Source organism: Apium graveolens, chromosome 6, assembly GCF_009905375.1.
Source record: "Apium graveolens cultivar Ventura chromosome 6, ASM990537v1, whole genome shotgun sequence".
In the NCBI taxonomy this organism is placed as follows: domain Eukaryota; kingdom Viridiplantae; phylum Streptophyta; class Magnoliopsida; order Apiales; family Apiaceae; genus Apium; species Apium graveolens.
Genome location: NC_133652.1, coordinates 261,977,344 through 261,998,140, shown reverse-complemented (window position 1 = coordinate 261,998,140; position 20,797 = coordinate 261,977,344). Strand labels below are relative to the sequence as shown.

Below are 20,797 nucleotides of genomic sequence, written 5' to 3'. Positions count from 1 at the left end.
ACAGTTGATTCATGTATATATATATGTTATTTGGTTGCTTGAAGTGGTAGAACGAGTTCATGGGTTTAGTTAGAAGTTATTTATCAAATTTCCGGATTCATACTTGATTATTTGATTGTGTAGTGAGTTGTAATAGATTATAGACGTTGAGAGCTTCGTTTTGTGATATAGAACGTCGAGTTTGGTTGGGATTTGCCCGATTTCGAGTTTTGACCGGCGTGTTCATCGGATTCTTGGTGGTTTGATCGGAATTAACGAACTGGAGGTTGCTTGCTGTTGTTATGGCTTCGTTGATGTTGTTGAGATTGTACAGATGAAAACCGTGTAAAAATCGAGGTGATTCGGTGATGTTTTCGGGCTAAACGGAGGTTCGCCGGTTTCCGGCGAAGCCGCCGGTTTCTGGGTTCAAGCCCAGATTCCGGTCGACGTCCGACCGGTTTCCGGTTGTCCTCTCTGTTCAATGCCGCCCTTCGATCCAAAAACTCTGAACTCAGCTTTTCAAAAACGTTTTTAGGATTTGCTTTTTTAAAAATAAATCAAATTCAATTCTTAATTCCCAAAATTTATTTTCTATTTCAAAATGATTTGGTTAATTATTTTGTAAATAATTAACTGAATTATTTTAATTTCAGAAATTATTTTCTTTATTGTTTTCAAAAATCCAATTTGATTTAATTATTTATAATTTATTTTAATTATTTATTTATGGATTTAATTAATTGATTAAATCATTTGATCAATTAATTTTATTTATAAATAGTTAAATAAAATGTAAATTATTTATAATTAATTCAAATGAATTCTAAAAATTGTTTTTAAGCTTTTAAAAATTATATTTTGGTATTTAAAAATCAATTAATATTATTATTAATTGATTTAATTCTATTTATTCTTATTTTATGCGTAATAAATCAACCGTTCGTCCGTTTAATACGAAACGAACGCCTCTAGACTCAGAAAAACATTTCGCTTTCAATAAAAATACTTTCGAGACCCAAATTCTTTTGTTTCGAAATGTCGCTTGTTTTGCAAGTTAGTTCTGAGTCGCTTATTTATCTAAAAGTCATATTTTTGACCAGATGTCACTTTTAAACGTATCGAGTCGACCCTTTTGATGAACCGAGTCATATGTGATATGAATTATGTGATATATGAGTTATGTGCTTATGTGTTATGTGAATTAGGTGTGTATGTGGATCAAGGGTCCTATGTTTGTCTGTTATATTTATGTGAGGGTCATAAGAATCTTGTGTTGGACTGTTTCTTTTATGTGCGGGCTATCGTATGGGTAGACGATAGGCTTTTGACGCGTAGTTCGTCTAGTGATTATCGTTTAGACGATTAAAGTTCTATATTTTAATTATAGATGCGAGTCTTTCAAGACGATCAAAACCAGAGGGCATGGATGAGGACTAGAGTTGAACAGTATGGAATATTGGGTTGCAGCACTGCATGAGCAGTAGACCAAAGAATTAGTAGAAGAAAGGCGGTGATGCTTTGAGACAGAACATCAGAATAGATGCGTCTTTACGAGTGTGACTAACTGCTAAATCTCAAAGGCAAGCACCCTAACCTCACTTATCATTCAAGTGACATTTATTTCGATTCATATTATGCAAGTACCTCTAACTTCACTTATTGTTCAAGTGATATTTATTTTAAAATTTATCATGCAAGTATTGCTTTCCCTATTCAGTTCGGAATAGATAAATGTTTTACATATCGCTGAATTAAATGATTCTGTTTTATGCAAGTGAATGGGGGAATAAAATTATTTCGGGTGTCGAGTATTATGACCCCTTTTCAATAAAAGGTTTTGAGATTGAATGGTTACTGATTGCGTAAGAGGCCGAAGCACCGGTCCAGCGTGAGCTATTATACAGAAGTGTAATATGGAAGTGTAATATCTTACAAGGCTTGTTATGCCTTTTCTGGTGCCCTATAGGTACCGTATGTCTTCGGGATACGGGTAGTACCTATATTAACGATATGGCTGCGGGATACCGGTGTTGTTTCATGACTGATCATCAGGAACATCATAGTGCATAATTTGGTTCCAATCGATATTATTATATTACTTTTGATAATCTTATAAGGAAGGATTTATCAACTATTTCTGTTTTGGAATAATGGTAAAATGCAGTTTTAATTTAGATTATAATTTATGCTGATACTCATGTTGTTGTTAAATATCAAAGGTGGTATTAGTATAGATGAATGATGTTGACTTCAGTATGGAATGTTGTGAGCATCAAAGTTCATATTGATATCTAATTTGATATGACAGCAAAATAAGTATTAATTTGAAGAGTTCGGTTTTGAATAAAGTTTATGATTCAATCCATAATCATTGTTTCATGTTATTGTGGTTTACGATATTTCCGTAAATACTGTTTTATGAGTTTTATTCTCGTTATGATTCAAAGTATTGCTGAAGCACGTCGCTGGAAAATATAAAAAGGGTTTTTGAATACAATTAAGGAATCAATTCTGGGGTTCCACTACTATAATTTTATGATTCAGCAATTATGATTTTTAAATGTTCTGCGCTGATGCAGATGTCGGTTTTATATCAAAACGACCCTATATATGTTATAATTAACTTGCTGAGCATTTCTTTCGCTCATACTTGCCTGTTTTCAAATTTAACCTCCAGTGAGGATTAGCTTGCGCTGTTTAGCTGCGTAATTCGAAAAAGCAAAGAAGAAGCTCTTGGAAGGTGGTTGGTCCAGGGTTTGCGGACTAGTGTAAGTTTTATTGTGTAAAGTTATTTATATTAGATTATATTATAGTTGTATATTTTATTTGGGCCTAGTATACTTCATTTCGAAGTTATACTAGTGGCTTTAGTTTTGAGTTGGAATTTATTGAAAAGAGTTTCAAAAGAAAGTGAAAAATTTATTGATGGAATTTGGAATTCTTGTTTCTAGAACTGTAACCTTAAAAGATCTTGGATTAGTTTGGGGTCATTTATGATAATTATCTTCCGCTGGCATTTATTTATTGATTTAACAGGTTAATTTGGATTGAAGTTTTATAGTGACGACCAAATCCTCTGACCCCGGATTTGGGGGCGTTACAACATCTGTCAACAATCCTTCAACCAAATTGGACTCAAGCTTATCTTTACTCTTCTTCCAGGCTGTATTAAAAAAGGATTCAATACCTTAAACTTTAGTGATTTAAGCATGAACATCTCTAGATGATTTCCATGCCTTAATCAGTTCTTGTTCTTGTTTAAGCTGCTTCTTTAAAATCTCTTCTTTCTTCAAGGACTCAGTTAATTCATCCTTAGCAATCTTACATTCAATTCTCAATTTCTCAAATTCAATAAACTGAGACTCTATCACATTATTCCTTTCACTTAAAAACAAATTATTTTCTTTAATTTTAGCATTTTCCTTAGTGATGGACTTAAGTGTAACACGTAGGTGATATAATTCTATAGACATGTCATTTATTGCATCATTAAACTCAGTTTTAGATAAATGTGCTAGGTTAGTGGTGATTACCTGATTTCTTGAGGAATTTGTCTCTATTTCATCATATTTGGCCATTAGGGCTAGATTGACATAGCTTGTTTCTTCATTTTTATCCAATCAATCTGCAGCCCAATCATTCTCCTGTGTGATGAAATCCCTTTCTTTTTGTTTGAGTAGCTCAAAGTATTTCTATTTATAATCAACAGGCTCAAACTTCTTTTTGCTAGAATCAGACTTTCTACATTCACTGGCAAAATGACCCGCCAAGCCATATTTGAAACACTTAAATTTTGATTTATCAACCATATTTCTTTTTGGATTGGTTGTTCTAAAATTCTTCTTGAATTTGAGCTTGGAAAATCTCCTGGATAAGAATGCTAGATGTTCATCAATTTCATCCATGTCATGTTAGCTCAACCGATCTTCATTTTCAGCTACCAGCCCTTTACCCTTGCTTTCACAGACCTTTGAAGTAGACTCAACAGCTTCTACCTTCATCTCTTTCTCCTTTTCTAACTCAACAACTAGTGCTATGGACCCTCCTTTCTTCCTTCCCTTCTCCATCCTTTCATCTTTCTCTATTTCAAGCTCATAAGTTTTCAGGATGCCACACAGACTCTCCAATATGAACTCCTTGTAATCCTGTGAATTTCTCAATGAGATTGTCATTGGTTTCCACTCTTTTAGGAGAGATCTAAGGAACTTAAGGTTAGAGTCTTTTGTTCGATAGACTCTTCCATGTAGCTTCAGAGAATTTAGTAGCTTTTGAAATCTACTAAATATATCAGTGAGTGACTCACTTTCTTCACAGTGGAAATGCTCATATTGCTAAATCAGGAGCTGCATCTTGTTCTCCCTTACTTGCTCAGTACCATCACAGATAATCTGTATTGTGGCCCAAACCTTTTTGGCTATTTTACAGTTAATGATGTTTTCAAACATATCACCATCAACATCTTTGAACAAAATGTTCATGGCCTTCTTATCCTTCCTGACTTGCTCAATATCAGGGTCTGACCATTCATGCCTAGGTTTTGAAACAGATGGTTCATTGCCAGTTGCAGCTTTTATAGGTACATGAGGACCTCTCTCTATACAGTCCACATGGGCCTCATCTTGGGAAAGAAGATGTAGGTGCATCTTCACCTTCCAGTGGTGATAGTTGTCTTTGTCCAGAAATGGAATTTTAACTCCAACATCCTTTTTGTTCATCTTGCTGTTTGTTGTGATCTTTAAATTCTTTGTATTTCAAGAGCTTGCTCTGACACCAATTGTTATTCCCTAACAATACAACAAGAATTACAGGGGGGGTTGAATGCAATTTTGGCTTCTTTTCCTGATTTTAAAAATTTTCTAACTTAATACATATAACAGTGTTTGATTTGCTAAACTGCGGAATAGAAAGATAATTGATATCAAAACACTAAGTAATAAAACACAAGGCTTTAAAACTTTCTGGTGGATTTGAATGTATCCACCATATATATATATATATATATATATATCAGAATGAGAACTCTGTGAAGCTTTGTATAGCTCACAACTTCTTTACAAGTTAAACAATCAAACTACAGAGAAATTCTTACAAGTACGGCCTTATTTGTTTCTCTGAGAAATGTATTTGCTTTGTTAAAATATTCTACTTGCTGCTCTTAGTTTATATATCTCCAAGTTACATTATAGTAAGACAAGATAATAAAACAAAACATATCTAGCCTAACTTCATGCTGCTTCACTACTCTATTCCAGCATCTTTGAATATCTTCACATTTGCATGGAAATGGTAATGCTTCTTTGTTCTCAAAATCTTGCTTAACAGGCTGCCACATTCTTTTTGCAAACACCCAACGCATGTGACTGTGTTGTCACTGTCAACAACTATTTTGAATTTGATCATCCGTCGGGACTATGTTGGTCATCCGTCGGGAGCTTTGTTGATCATCCGTCGGGAGTCTTGTAGATCATCAATCGGGAGTTTATCTGCCACTTGACTCTATTTCACTTATACAGAATTAGAAGACATCTCATATTTACAATTAGTCAACCTATTCTGCATATCAATCTAGTAGTCAATATGACTTAGAGAACCCTACACAATCTACCAGACTAAAGCATGTTGTATGCATAAATGAGCTACAGTACTTATTTGTTACATAAGCTACACTCTCAATGGATGTCAAATTGTCATCCGTCAGGACTCTAAAGTTCATCCGTTGGGACTATATTAGATCATCCGTCGAGAGCTACAAATTTTACAAAGTTAAATCTACTAAGGTGTTTTGTTTAACTTATCATCAAGTTCACAATATATTCCTAACATATACATAATCAGAGGATGAGTTATAAGACAAGAAGTTGAATAGACAATATGACATGTACAGTGCGTTACTTGACAAAACCCAGAAATATAAAAGTTTTATGTACCTTTTCAGTTAATGAAGAAACTGATCAGAAAAAGGCTTGAGAATGGTTGAAAAATGGCTGATTCCGGGAGGAATGAAGCTCTCAATTGTCATCGGGGTTATTTTTTTTTTAGAAGAAGAAAAGAAGGGTAAAGTAAAAAGTAAAAGTAATTTCTTGTATTTATAGGTAGAAAGGACAGCTATCGGTCCCATCAATCACGTCCATCACGATTCCCGAAATAAAGGGAACAATTTAAAAAACCGTTCAAATTACAAGGACGCGTTTACATGAAGGTGCACCCTCTTTTATTACCAAGAAAATTTGAATTTTGAATAAAATAGTGATGTGTGTTCTAAGGACGCGTTTACATGAAGGCGCTCCCAGTTGAGGGCGCGCCTTGTAAAAAAATATCGATAGATACGTTTACAAAAATTTTGATAAAGATAAGTAAAATTCCAATCCCATTTTCAATAACGTATGGAATTTGAGGTGTAGTTGTCATGCCCAAAAATTGGTATAAACTTTATTTGGGATAAGATCAGACAAAGTAATCAAAATTGAGATGTGAATGCCTGAAAATAAGGAAAAGAAAAGTTAACTTTCCTTTATGAAAGGAAACAAGGCGCGCCCTGTGAGTAGGAAAGGACGCGCCCTGTATTATGAATGATTGATGAAGAAGTGCATCTGTAGATGCTGAAGGCGCGCCCTCACTAGATGAGGGAGGCGCGCCTTGTCGTCTGGAAGGAAGATGTTGAACAATTTATTAAGGATTGACTCTTTACCTTTCGAAGGACTTAGGGCACGCCCTAGGAAGAAGAAATGACTTGGATGGGGTATTTAGTGTGGTTACTTGGACGGATTCTCTGGATGATTCAAGAAGGAAGAAGATTATTATGACAAACCTATTTGATGCAGTTACTCTATTGAAGAACTCCTTCCTGTAATGCAACCACATGAAGGCGGTGTCCGTGATCAGAGACCTCCAGGGGTATGCCTGGACGGAAGGCCTCCTCCTGTAGTCAATGTGTGTCCTCATTGGGGATGTGGGGTAAACTTTGGTGTGTGATTTGGGAGCTCTGTCTCTATAGTCAACGGGTGTCCTCGTTGGGAGACTTCGGAGTATTCTGCACTCTGCACCCAAAAGCTTGGGATCACTTGTCCTGCAATCTGGTAGGGGATCCTTATTCGGGGGACAAGGATGCGTCAAATATTTGGGGTGAACCACGACTATACCTGCGTCCACGGATTAAAGAAACAACTGGTAGCTGAGGGTTATCATTGGCTAGGGAGATGCCTTATCCGTTAAGTCTCGAAGCCGCGGACGAGCCTTGGGCCTTTGTGCTTGGGCCTCATCGACAGACTTTCCTAAAGCTAGTAGAAGACGGTTTCCAGTAGGTTTCCTACTGGGCCTCAGTATAAGAGATCTAAGCCCATTTAGTTTCTTGTTCCCCAAAAACTACGGTGGCTTAATTCCCTTTAAATAGGGATACGTAGGCAAATTGTAAGGGGTAAGAAGCGAGAGCGCAAAAGAGCTACCACTAACCCTAAGCAATCTCAGCCACCAATAATCACCACCACCAAACACTGTTCATACTTTCCGACGAACATTGTTCATAAAATTCGACGACAACTGTTCACGTTTTCCGACGAAGAACCGCCGTCACAGATCTTGTTTCCGGCTATAAATCTCAAACTTTGTTGCTCCCAAATTCCTCCGTCAACAGCATGACCACGAACGTCTGGAATATTACCCCCAACCACCGGAGCTTTTCCTGCAGCATGTTAATAGCGGCGATATCGACGGCCTCTCCTCGTCTTGCGACGCTCCACAGTGGTTAGCCTTGAATTTGAAGTTATTCAAGGTGTCCCCATGCGATATAGTTTCTCCAACCGATCAACGTTGCTAATGAGCACCGGCGGTGGTCCTCCAACATTCGGAGACCTCTATAATGTTAATAACTATTTCATAATTTGAGTCAGATTTAGTTTTATTTATTGTTATATGATCATAAATTGAATAATTAATGGTTGAAATACTAATTTTCAGCACGTAGTATAAAAAAATTAAAAAATCTAATAAAAATGACCCATATTTGGACCACTATCGTGTAAGATAGTCACTTAAAAGTTCAAATCTTTGCATTTATTTTATTTTATTTCCGTTCATAAAAATGTTTTTGGAACACAATGTAAGAGAATTTTTAAATAAGCTCAAACTATTATTCTCTGAGTTTCATTTTGATATTCAAATTACGTAACCATCTAAATATTACAGAGTTTGAATAAAAATTAGAAATTGTGCAACTTCGTTTTTGTTATGGATAAAAACTTAGGGTATATTTAATGCTAGGGTCTGTGAGCTTTGAGGCTCGATTTGACTGCTCTTATGTTTCGTGACTCAATCTGCCTTAACAAGATGCCTACGTACCTTGTTGTTCGCCAATGATCCTTAAAAAAATAGTTCTGATAGGAGGGTTGAGACCCCTTATATAGATGTTCGGAGTCCTTGAATTGTACTAGGGTTATGAGACTCTCAGAATTTGGATAGACTTTGGAGTCCTATAATAAAGGAATCAAACTCCTTGCTGGTTTAGGTGCCCTTTAGGCTATCTTTCATAGAGCTATATTACTGATTGGACTCTTGGACTCATTTAATAAGATGTTAATCTTCCCTATTTATTAATTACGAAATTAATAAATATTCAGTGCTATTGGGGCTTCTTTGTTCCATCAGGCTTAATCAATGTGTTAACCTTCCTGTGTCTGATCAATGTGTTAATCTTCTTGGGTCTGATCAATGTGTTAATCTTCTTGGTCTGAATGTCGGCATTTTTTAATGGGTCTGGCAGTTCTAGATGTAATTAATGCAACAGTAATGAATTTTATTTTATCCCCTATCAATTTTTAATTGATAATTAAATCTTGTTATTTTATATAATTAAATATAAATAAATCATATATTTTTATTCTTTAAATAATAATTTTCTACCGGGCTTCATCTAAGGAAGCTTTTCATGACAGACAACCTTGATATATGACATGAGGACAAAATAAAGTCGTGTAAAAATTAAATAAAAAAATACTAAAACTGGCCAGGAAGAGCACAAATCAAATAGGAAATTCTGGTATTTAAGTATGTCACACATTCCCAGAACTGTTCCGTTGCAAGAAAACAATAAATAACACTAATAAATTCAAATTCATCACATCCACACTATTTCTGTGTATATTTATTGTAATTGAAAAATAAATTAAAATACACGCACAAAACACACACAGTAAAAACATGAGGCCACCGAAGAGGCCAATTCACGTGATATCAACATGGGTCCGGCGACAACCACCCAAGGTGAAAGCTTTTCTGGCCGTCGTCGCCGGAATGTCAGCATTGGTTGTGCTGAGAGCCATCGTTCACGATCATGACAATCTTTTTGTTGCCGCTGAAGCTGTTCATTCTATTGGAATCTCTCTGCTTATTTATAAAATAATGAAGGAGAAAACTTGTGCTGGTAATTTTATATGTATGCTTTTTTATTAGATTTTTACATGCAAATGGGTAAAAGAAATGTACCCTTTTCTTGAATTTGGATAAATTTTGTTTTTTGTGGGTGTTTTATTTGGATATTTGATGGGTAAGTGAAAAGATTAAATTTTTAAGCTACTAGATTGAGAAAGATTGTGTTTGATGTGTTGATTTTGTTTATTTAATGTTGTGATTGATGGTTTTAGTGCTTTTGTGAATTGGGTATTTTTTAATTGATTGTGTTTAGGTTATATGACATTTGATAGTAATTCTAAGCTGAGTGTGTTACTCAATGTCAGGGTTTTCCCATTTTGATTAGTTTGTTTTGTCCCTTGTTTAGGTTTGATTTGATTGGGATTTAGGATGTAATGTAATGGGACAGTGGTGAATTTTTGTAAGAGTATACACTAATGTCTGTAGCTTAAGCAAGGGTAAAATGTCCATAGCTTTGGTACAATCATTGAGGTCTTGGCTTTTCTAAGAGACCTTAAGAGTTGGACTAAAAAAAAAATCTGTAGCTTAAATAAGGGTAAGAAAAAGTGTACCCCCCTTAGGATTCTTACATTCAGTAACTTTTTCCTTAGGATTATATATTTTATAGAGGTAATCTGTTTATGTTAAATGCTTAGATTGATCTACTTGTTATTTTTCCTTGAATTTGTGTAGTTTTCAACATAACACATTAGGAAAAAGGATAAAGAGTATGTACTACTTCAAAATCACTTCTCCTTTTTTTTTCTGGTTTATAAGCTTGCAAACAAAATATGCAAAAAATGTTGTTGTGTTCTTATTTTCTGTAGTTGGAAAATTGTACAGTTTCTTTCTTTTTATCTTTTCATGTTTCCATCTCTCTTGCGAGGCTTACTTCTAATGACCTCTAATATTTTTTACCTTTTTGTAGGGCTTTCACTCAAATCGCAGGAACTGACAGCATTGTTTTTGGCTGTTAGACTGTATTGCAGTTTTGTAATGGAATATGATATACACACCTTGCTTGATTTAGCCACATTAGGGGCTACCTTGTGGGTCATATATATGATGCGCTATAAACTGCGATCAAGTTATATGGAGGAAAAAGACAACTTTGCAGTACATCACGTGGTAAGGTTTTCATAAATTTCAAGTTGTTATTGCACAATGACCCCCCCTCTCTCTGTGATGCCCCTATTGTTTAAATTAACTAGTGATAGTCATTAGTCAGTGTTCGATGTTCCTAGAATATGATCAGTTATATCTGGCATACCTATCAGCAAGAATCTACAGAGTACAAAACTTCGTAATGTGCAGAGTACTTGCTTTTTTTTAATCTTATTTGGATTGGTAGTCATGCAGGAGTTGGTCGGACCTTGTTTCCGTTGTCTAAGTAGCTTGCTTTTTAGAACAGAATTTCTTGTTATACTTTCTAAATCCTTTTGCCTCAGGTTCTTTATATTTCCCCCTTTTTTGTGTATACACATTTTTAAGATTAATTATGGTCGGAATCTTGGCGTAGGTGGCTCCTTGTGCGGTATTAGCTTTGTTGATTCATCCATCAACATCACATCATGTCATCAATAGAATCTTCTGGGGGTTCTGTGTATATCTTGAATCTATATCCGTTTTGCCCCAGTTACGGGTCATGCAAAATACAAAGGTTGTCTATCGTACCAGAATCATGATCTACTCCTAGTCTTTTATTTCTTATTCATGACGTCATCCGCTGGTGTGCCTTTCAATTCTCTTGACGCTTTGTAGTTTGTCCTCTGTATTCGCAGATTGTAGAACCATTCACAGCTCATTATGTGTTTGCTTTGGGTGTTGCAAGATTTTTGAGCTGTGCTCATTGGGTTCTCCAGGTTTGATTTCCTAATTTGAACAATGAAATAGGTGTTTGTTTGACTGCGGTGAATAATTTTGGTTATGTATGTTAAAATAACTACAAACAATCTGCTAAATAACTCTTATAATTTTGATTGAGAGAAGCATAATATCACTATGTTGGTCATCTGTTGCACGAATAGCCTGATATGATTGTCAGGCATGACTTGTGAGTTGTACCTTCTAGAAAATGAGGTAGTTCTGTTTCTTTATATGTATTAGGAAGCCGAGTCAAAAGAAACCAAACAAGAAAACTTAGATGTAGTTGTATGTTTGTTGAGTATATGTTGGAGTCCCAAAATAAAGCCGCATGGATTCTTAATTGTATACTGGATTAGTCCGATAAAGTTATTATGAGGGGCTCAGGGGAAACGTAACCAACCCACATACATTAATGTCTATGTATCGAAATGTTAATGCTTTGTTTGACAGGTTTTGGACACTCGCGGCCATCTGCTTACAGCTTTGGGATATGGACTCTGGCCTTCCATGGTTCTTATTTCAGAAATTGTTCAAACATTCATATTAGCAGACTTTTGTTACTACTATGTATTAAGGTAAATATGGCGAGTTTTCCCAAGAAGATATATTGTTTACATATCATCGGAAATTTTACTTCAACAAATTGTGTATCCTTTATTCATGCAGCGTTTTTGGGGGACAACTTGTGTTGCGCCTTCCATCTGGAGTGGTCTAATGAAGAATGTGATTTATCGGAAAGCTGACTGACAATGGTAGTTTACTCTTTATGAGCAATATTTATATTTTCACTCTACACAGAGTCCATACCCGAGGGTTGTTCCACTGTATGATGACTGAGAATCAGTTACAAGAATGGTATGTAATAGATGGTGATGTAGGATGTTAATGGAATATAAGTTGTACCTGATGTTAACCAGAATTATATGACTTAACCTTGTTGTGCCACAATCTAGATAGCTATTTATATGTACATATTGGATGCCAATAATGAAACTGTAGCTCTTCAGTTAACATGGTTTAGTAACACTTAAAAAGGACTTGCACTAGAAGACGTACTGAATAGATTTTACATTGGTAAAGTCAGTTCCATGTTTTATATCTAAACAGGAGACAAACATGAGTTTTGAATGTTTGATGTCTGCATATGTTTTAATTAGTTTTTACCTTTTTACTGGTGGGCTGGCATCTGGTGTTCCTCACACGTCTCAGATAGGTGTTGCTTTGTCGTGTGTGATGTCACGATTTTTCTTGGTTTTTGTAGCTTTTTAAGCCAGTCTTTAGGGACATAGTCTTTTTTTCTTTTACTTACTGATTAGGGATGAACTGATGAAGTATGCTTATATGTTAGGCTCCTTGGCATATGTTTGGGATGTTTGGTTAAGTTGTGCACACATGCACTTCAGGTTTTGAGCTTTAGTTTTAGAAAGAAAGTACTGAAAGCTATTGCATAAATTATACTCGTCAATCTTCTAGTTAAAATAAAGTGCAACATTAGACATAAAATGTAGTTACATCCAATTTCCAAGTATGTGGAAACATACTGCTCTATAACTTGCTCAAATTAAATTGTTCATCACCTTCTTATGGGTTAGTGGTAAGCGACTTGATCATGGGGAATAGATCCGGATGGATTACAATCAGACAATCAGGTTCCTAGTGAGAATACCTTCAAATGTAACCCCTGGACCAAAAGCCAGAATCAATCCCCACTCTGTATCACCTTGCCCTTCTTTCTTCACTTTTAAATTTTCTTCCATCATGTACTCCATCACATACACAATGGTGTTGCTGCTGGCATTGCCATAGTCTTCGAGTGCACGCCTGCTGGCATTCAGTTTGTCTGGCGACAAGTCGAGCTTCTTCTCCAGCCGGTTCAAAATGGCAGGTCCCCCAGGATGAACTGCCCAAAACATATTGTTATAGTCTTTTTCACCATTTCCTGCAACCTTCATCAACTTGTTGCAAAAATCCCCAATATTATCTTCGATTATCTGGGGAAGCTCTCTTGAGAGCTTAAAACTTATCCCCTCTTCTGTGAGACGTCCATCTATTATTTTTTCAGTATCTGGTAGGAAATGCTGGATTGCAGTATGCAACTCAAAGAGAGGCCTTTCAACCCAGGGGATCGCGTCTGCTCCAATTATCATGGCTCCAGCCCCGTCTCCGAATAATGCAACTCCAACTAGATCATAAGGTCGATTGACATTTGGTGGTTTGAAACCTATAATGGTTGTTTCAGAAGTAGCAAGCAAAACTCTGCTCCCTGGATTGTTCTCTGCTATGTCTTTGGCTACTCGTAGACCAGCCACGCCTCCCGAGCAGCCTGCAAAATAAAGCATAACCCGATTAGTCTCGGGATTTAGCCCAATCCCTTTTGCTAGGTAAATGTCGCCTCCAGGTAGCCGAGCTTCGCTTGAGGAAACGTAAACCAAGTGCGTTATGTCTGATACAGGCCTGCCCCATTTCTTAATGCAATCTTGGGAAGCTTCAATAGCCATTTGAGTGACAGCCTTGTGGCATATATCTAAACGCTGGGTAATGGTAGGAACACCTTCAACAGCAAGCTCAGGGTAGTTCTCTAGGATCTCATCTGACATGACCACATATCTTGTCTTCACAGTCGTAGTTTTACCTTTAAAATTACACTATCAGTATATTTGATGCTTTAAATTTGTGAAGAAATGAAGAGTTGAACTTACAGAGTCGAGTAAGCTTCTGCTTGAGCTCTGGATCATCGCAGTTGGTGTTTCTGAAGTACCCGTCGACGAGAAACTCTTGCATAACAAGCTGGTGTGGAAATGCTTTGCCAAGAGCTAGAATAGTAGCTTTTCCAGGGTTGGCCCTTTTCGATTCTTGCATTTTTTCTGCATTCACCATTTTTTCCTGCTATTGCTTAAGCACAACTTCCAAATACTGCTTGATACTTGTGTCCTTCCCCGCTTCTGAATTTTCACTTGCAAGGCAAATAAGCATGGGATCCCATTTATATAGTGATTGTTAAAAGGTTTAATCACTTGTGAGGTTCAGTTGAGAAGTAAGATGCTCATGCATAAGTTTTGGGTTTCTTGGTGTGTATTTGGTAGAGGATTTGTTTTCGATATAATATATGTTCTGGATGATTAAAATATTATTCTAGTTTTTGTTAATATTAATTACATAGTATTTATATTGCAGCCATTGAGCTGCTTCTCGTTTCAATAAACATCATGCACTCTTGCACATGTTTATCTGAGTCTCTTTTATTATTTCTGTACAATAAAACTTCATTCCCAGACAGGCTGCACCACCTTCTGCAGGACCACTTATTTGGCTTCACATGAATCTCTAACCGTTAGGAGTGGTCCTTCTTTTGTTATCTAGTATCAGTTTGTTAGGGAATAGACAAACCTAGTTGGCTAGTGTCTCCTGCTATATATAGCAGTGCATTGCTTTCTTATGCTTTCAGCTTTTGTAATCAAGAACCTTTGAAATATAATCATCTTTTATTCCAGCTTCTCAGCTTTGTTGTTAATTCATTGCAGCTATTTGTATCATGCTTGTTAAAGTCTACATGGTATCATACGAGGCCATCAAGATGCGCTGGTTATCACCGCCAAAATTGGCACTAACACAGTAAAAAAGATCCTTATCGATAACGGTAGTTCTGTCGACATCCTCTATCATCACGCTTTGGCGCGAATGGATACAGGTGATAGAAAGCTAGAAAATACCCATTCACCTCTATATGACTTCACAGGTAATGAGGTAAAAGTGGTCGGGACAATTGACATGCCGGTGCTTTTCGGCACGATACCTTCCCAAGTATGGAAGATAGTTAAGTTTCACGTAATAAGTGCAACCTCAAGTCACAATGCCATACTAGGCCGAACGATAATCTCGGCATTAGAAGCCATTACGTCGATCCCTCACTTAAAAGTGAAATTCTCGACTGAGTTTGGAGTGGGAGAGATGTGTGGAGACCAAGCCGTGTCAAGACAATGCTACTTCACTATTGTTGTGCATAAGAAGCAAGATAATGACACTCAATCTGTCAATGAAGTCATTCAGATAGATCCCGGTAGCATTATCAATATTTCAAAGAATCTCTCATTCTCACCTGTAGGTGAAATGATCGAGATTGAGGTTGGTGAAAATTCTCCCAGAAAAACGGTTAAAATTGGAAAAGATTTAAATCCTCAAATAAAATATGAGTTAACGAGGTTGCTTTGGGAATTCTCGGACATATTTGCATGGTCACCATCCAACATGCCTGGAATTCCAACCAATGTTGCAAGACACTTTCTGCATGTCGACCGTCTAAAGAATCCTGTCAGATAAAAGAGGCGGACCTTCTCAGAAGAAAAACGTCGAGCTATTGACGAAGAACTTAATCGACTTTTAGAGGCTCGATTTATCGAGTCGGTGAAATTTCCTACATGGATTGCTAATGTTGTCCTGGTTAAAAAAAGTAATGGAAAACGGAGAATGTGTGTTGATTACTCCGACCTCAACAGAGTATGCCTTAAGGATTATTATCCTTTGCCGAATATAGATCAACTTATCGACGCAACGGCGGGTCATGAACTACTATCTTTCATGGACGCTTTCTTAGGCTATAATCAAATCAGGATGGATGATCAAAATTGGGAACAAATGGCGTTTATCATACATCGAGGTGTCTTCGCATATCGAAACATGCCTTTTGGGTTGATCAATATCGGCACGACATTTCAGCGTATGATGGATGAAATATTTAAAAATTAGTTGGGTCGAAACCTCGAGGTGTATGTCGACGATATGACTAAAAGTCAAAATTTTCAAGTGGTTATACCCTCGACCTTCGAGAAACCTTTGAGAATATTTGTCGTAATAATATGCGACTAAATCCGTTAAAATGTTCTTTTGGTCTAACATCTGGAAAATTCTTGGGATTTCTTGTCTCCCAACGAGGGATTGAGGTTGATCCCTCCCAAATAAAAGCTATATCTGAAATGAAGGACCCTTCGACCATTAAATAGGTTCAACGCCTCACTGGATGTATATCGGCCCTTCGTCGTTTCATACCGCAAGCCTCTAAAAAATGCAGTCCTTTTTTTAAGGTTATCAAAGAGGCTTTAAAGAACAAGAAGTTGATGTGGGATGATCAATGTAAAGAAATCTTTGAAGCATTGAAAAATTTCCTGACAAGCCCACCAATTTTAGCAAGAGCATTGCCTTGTGAAGCTTTGAAAGTGTACATCTTAACCTCTGATGGGTTGGTAGCCTCCGTTCTAGTCAAAGACATCGAGGGACGTGAAGCCCCAGTTTAATATGTTAGCCATACTCTGAAAGATGTAGAAACTCGTACCCACATGTGGAAAAACTAGTTTATGCTCTCGTCATAACAAGCAAGAAGGTGCGTCATTACTTTCAAGGGCGTCCTATAAAAGTCATGATTGATCAACCCTTGAAGTACATCTTGCACAAACCGGATATGACAGGGCGTCTCGCTGCTTGGACGGTCGAACTTAGCTAGTTTCACATCGAGTACCTATATCGGAGTGCAATAAAATCCCAAATCCTATCAGACTTTGTTGTAGAATGCAATTTTGACAGATCTACAACTGAAGAAACGTTGTTCCCACAGAAGGCCTGAACTCTTCATGTCAATGGATCCTCAACAACATCATCAGGGGGCGCAGGTGTGATCTTGATCAGTCAAGAGGGCTTTAAAATACAGCAAGCTTTGAAATTCTCGTTCCCGGTAACAAACAATGTAGCCGAATATGAGGCATTGTTAGCAGGAATACGCCTAGCGATTGAGCTGGAAGTGAAAGTTTTAGAAATATTTGGTGATTCCCAGCTTGTCGCCAAACAACTACAAGGCGAGTTTAAGGCACATGATGTTCGAATGTCGACATATCTGAATCTAGCTATGTCCCTGCTGGAGAAAGTTTCATCATGGACAATCAAGAACATTTGCAGGGAAGACAACTATTGGGTCGACACCTTGTCTAAATTAGCATCATCTGTCATAGCGACATTAGAGGCAATTTATGTCGAAGAAAGAAATGCTCCCTCTGTTGATATGGATACTCCATCCGTCGACATGCTGAAGGTTAATGAAATCTCCTCTGTTGCAGATTGACGTCAACCTATTTTGGAGTACATCTTGTAGAACAAATTTCCACCAGATAAGGGTGAATCCAGAGCCATATCATACAAGGCAAATAACTATTGTGTGTTAGAAAACAAATTATATCGACGAGGGCTCGTGGAGCCACTACTCTGATGCTTGGGACCAGAAGAGTCTCACTCCTCGATAGTCGAAGTCCATACAGGAATTTGCGGTGATCATTTGGGTGGAAAGAATTTAGATTTTAAAATAATGAGGCAGGGTTTGTTTTGGTCCACAATGTGAAGTGATTGTGAAGATTTCATGCGAAAATGTAAATCATGTCAGATATATGGAGCGGTATCTCATCAGCCCTCAGTGGAAATGATCCCGGTTGTCAACCCATGTCCAATCTACCAATGGGGTATAGACATCGTGGGTCCATTCCCGAAGTCCAAAAACCAGGCACAATATATCGTAGTGGCTATTGACTACGCAACAAAATGGATCGAGGCACGACCATTGGCCAAAATCTGAGAGAAAGAGATGATCGAGTTTCTAATGGAGTTCATTATATTCAGGTTTGGGGTCCCAAGAATTGTGGTAACTGACAACGGAACTCAATTTGTAGGAAAAAAGTTCACCGAAACACTTTCACAACTCAAGATTAAACACATCATATCCTCGGTGGCATACCCCCAGGCTAACGGACATGTTGAAGTGTCTAATCGGATAATCCTACAAGGACTTAAGAAAAGGGTCGATGAATTACCAAGGCCATGGGTCGATGAGTTGCCGAATGTGCTCTGGTAAAAACGACCCCTAGGAGTGCGACGGGCATATCCCCTTTTAAGATGGCTTTTGGCTTGGAAGCGGTTTCACCCGTCGAAATGTTTCTTAACTCACCAAGGGTCGAGTATTTTGATGCTAAAGCCTCACGAGAAGGAATCTAGCTTCACAATGTTCTTATGGAAAAAGTTAGGGTTAAGGCATCAATGAGAGTCCTCCAATAGCAAGCGCATACATCAGCTTATTTCAACTAGAAAGTAAAGGTTAAACAGTTTTTGGTTGGGGATCTAGTCCTTCGAGAGTCGGTAGCATCACAGCCCTCCATCACGGGAAAGTTCAAAGTCCCATGGGTAGGACCTGATCAAGTAACATGGCTCGTTGCACCAGGAACTTATCGACTATCTACGCTCGATGGTACACACATCAAAAATGCTTGGAATGCTGTTCACTTGAAGAAATAATTTTAGTAACTAAGTTATTTAAAGTATATGAATGAAAACTATCAGATCTCTGATTATGAAAATTAGTTTTAACGAAAAGGGATTGATATGAGATCCCCGTTAAGACCCCCCTAAATTATCAATGAAAATTATTACTCACGGGTATTTTGCAGTTCGTAGACATAAACAACCATCAAATTAAGATATTTCAGTCTATCAAATATCTTTTATCCATTAGACACGTGAATTACTCTTTAAAATTCTGGACCTTTAACATTTGCATGAAGAAGATAAAGAAGGGAGACACACAAATAATAATAAAAAAATTCATCTTTTGCCTTATACGTTATGAAAAAGATCAATAATTATGACTATTCCTTGCTACTAAATTTGTGACAACCACAAAATCAAGTACAAATCATTCTCTCTAACACCATCATAATTCCATATTTTTTGGAAAAAGTTTAAGCACAATCGCACATAAGATAGCATCTTATAAGATTTATTAGAATAAAAATTGCGGCTAAAAGACCCGACACAAAATTATAAAGTAAATTGGGCAACTCAAATTAATGCAATTATCTCCTTAAGTACGGGAAATCTTTCGCCCTTCAGTAATCAAGGAATTTAAAAGTAAGTACCAATAACACAATCATCGTCTTAAAAAAGGGTAGTCTTAGAGATACTGAGATATAAACACAAATCCAGAATTACATGGCCAACGAGGCATCCCTCGCCTTCAAGGGTCGGTAGGATCGACGGTTGCTTCAGGTACCTTGTGCTCTGCAGTGTAATCTTGCAGATAATCCTCAAAACGATGCCCTGATACATCGAGGCCAGCCGCCTCCCACCTCTTGTAGCATCAACCGTACCCGTCTCCAAGGGCCCCAACAATGTCCTCGACCCCTTTTTCTACTTCTAGCTTCAATTCGAAGAAGGGTGGACACCTCGACATCTAGAGCCTCATGATGCTTCGTCTCGTCGCACAATGAGGTGTCCAGGTTCTTCAATCGAGAACCACGATCCTCCGAGTCTTTCTTAAGGCGATCGTTGGCAAGTTCTAGTTCACTTATCTAAATTTCAACAAAAAAGAAGAGGGCTTAATAATAAAAATATCTCTCTCCATATTGTGATAGCTAAACATATAGGAGTATAAAGACATTTTCGGGAAAAGGGTAACATAGAAAATAAATCATCTTACCTTAGTCCGATAGCTGGAGCTTGCTTTGGAAAGCTCGACAACGTGGCTCTTAACATCAACTAATTCACTACAAAGCCTTTTCTTTTCATCTCTTAAAAGATCACGCTCCTCCTCGACCCCCGAGGAAGGACTCTTACCTTCATCAACCTTGTACTCTTCAAGTATATGCATAAAAAAGATATTAACTGTAATATCTGGGACATAGCGTGTAATTATTTTTATTGATAAATGATTATTTTGTGATTATTATGTGATTTTTGGTGAATTATCTGATGATTGGTGTTGATATGTGGATATTTATACGTGGTAAAGTATAAGTATGTTAATTTTATTATAACCAGAATAAAATATAGATAATTACGGTATTTTCTGGTAATTTTTGGATTGTTATATGATTTTATATTGAATTTTGAATTTATTAATTATTTTCTGAATTATTACAAAACTATTTTATAAAATCGGGAATCGTTTAACCTCAACCGTTTTTACGTTTTTATGACCGAAACTCTTCTGAAAACTTCTTCCTAACCTAATCTGGTAATTCCAGACATTTTCCGTGTTTTGACTTTTTCGATCCGGATTACGGTTTGACCCGGACGCGGCCCGGCGCAAAATTTTCGATACGATAACCCTTTTCGATAACATTATCTTCGTACAAAGCGTTTTATAAAAGCCCGATTTGATAATTATCCAAAACCTTTGATGCTTATCCAAAACAAGATAATGCTTATCCAAAACATGATAATATTTATCCAAAACGTTATCCGATAATATCGTTTTTATAGTTACTTAGCGACTAAGAAACGTATTTATCGATCCAACACGATCCAGAACATACTAATATTCCGTAAATATAGATAGCCAATACAATATTGTATTTTGCACAGATAATCATTTGCAAACAGTAAAACTATATAGTTTTCAAAGAAAAACCTTAAAATTCATCGTGTTCTTCATAATCAAACGCACCAACGAAGGCGTTAACGAACTCCGATTCGGGCGTGCAATATATCAAATCGAAGCTCTCGAAATGTTGTTTCATAATCA

At 37.0% G+C, this 20,797-nt stretch overlaps 2 protein-coding genes across 2 annotated transcripts; one reads left to right on the top strand and one right to left on the bottom strand.

Annotated features, from left to right (window-relative positions):
* The first annotated feature begins 9,057 nt into the window (after positions 1-9,057).
* Positions 9,058-12,217, top strand: LOC141663551 (uncharacterized). Its single transcript, XM_074469328.1, has 6 exons — positions 9,058-9,394; positions 10,310-10,509; positions 10,901-11,041; positions 11,163-11,243; positions 11,698-11,822; positions 11,914-12,217. Exons 1-6 carry the CDS (start codon positions 9,172-9,174, stop codon positions 11,960-11,962), a joined length of 819 nt encoding a protein of 272 aa, XP_074325429.1. The 5' UTR covers positions 9,058-9,171; the 3' UTR covers positions 11,963-12,217.
* Positions 12,218-12,659: 442 nt separating this feature from the next.
* Positions 12,660-14,199, bottom strand: LOC141667255 (type III polyketide synthase B). The gene is made up of 2 exons (XM_074473668.1): positions 13,947-14,199; positions 12,660-13,879 (listed from the first exon to the last, which is right to left on the bottom strand). The coding sequence occupies exons 1-2, from the start codon at positions 14,122-14,124 to the stop codon at positions 12,885-12,887; spliced, it is 1,173 nt and encodes a 390-aa protein (XP_074329769.1). The 5' UTR covers positions 14,125-14,199; the 3' UTR covers positions 12,660-12,884.
* Positions 14,200-20,797: the final 6,598 nt, after the last annotated feature.

What these genes read in the sequence shown, in the direction of transcription:
- LOC141667255 (XM_074473668.1), bottom strand. Translation starts at nt 14,124, where the DNA reads ATGGTGAATGCAGAAAAAATGCAAGAATCGAAAAGGGCCAACCCTGGA. An exon ending in GCAGAAGCTTACTCGACTCT is followed by an intron (nt 13,880 to 13,946) that starts GTAAGTTCAACT and finishes GTAATTTTAAAG; the next exon opens with GTAAAACTACGACTGTGAAG.
- LOC141663551 (XM_074469328.1), top strand. Translation starts at nt 9,172, where the DNA reads ATGAGGCCACCGAAGAGGCCAATTCACGTGATATCAACATGGGTCCGG. An exon ending in GAAGGAGAAAACTTGTGCTG is followed by an intron (nt 9,395 to 10,309) that starts GTAATTTTATAT and finishes ACCTTTTTGTAG; the next exon opens with GGCTTTCACTCAAATCGCAG. An exon ending in GTGCTCATTGGGTTCTCCAG is followed by an intron (nt 11,244 to 11,697) that starts GTTTGATTTCCT and finishes TTTGTTTGACAG; the next exon opens with GTTTTGGACACTCGCGGCCA.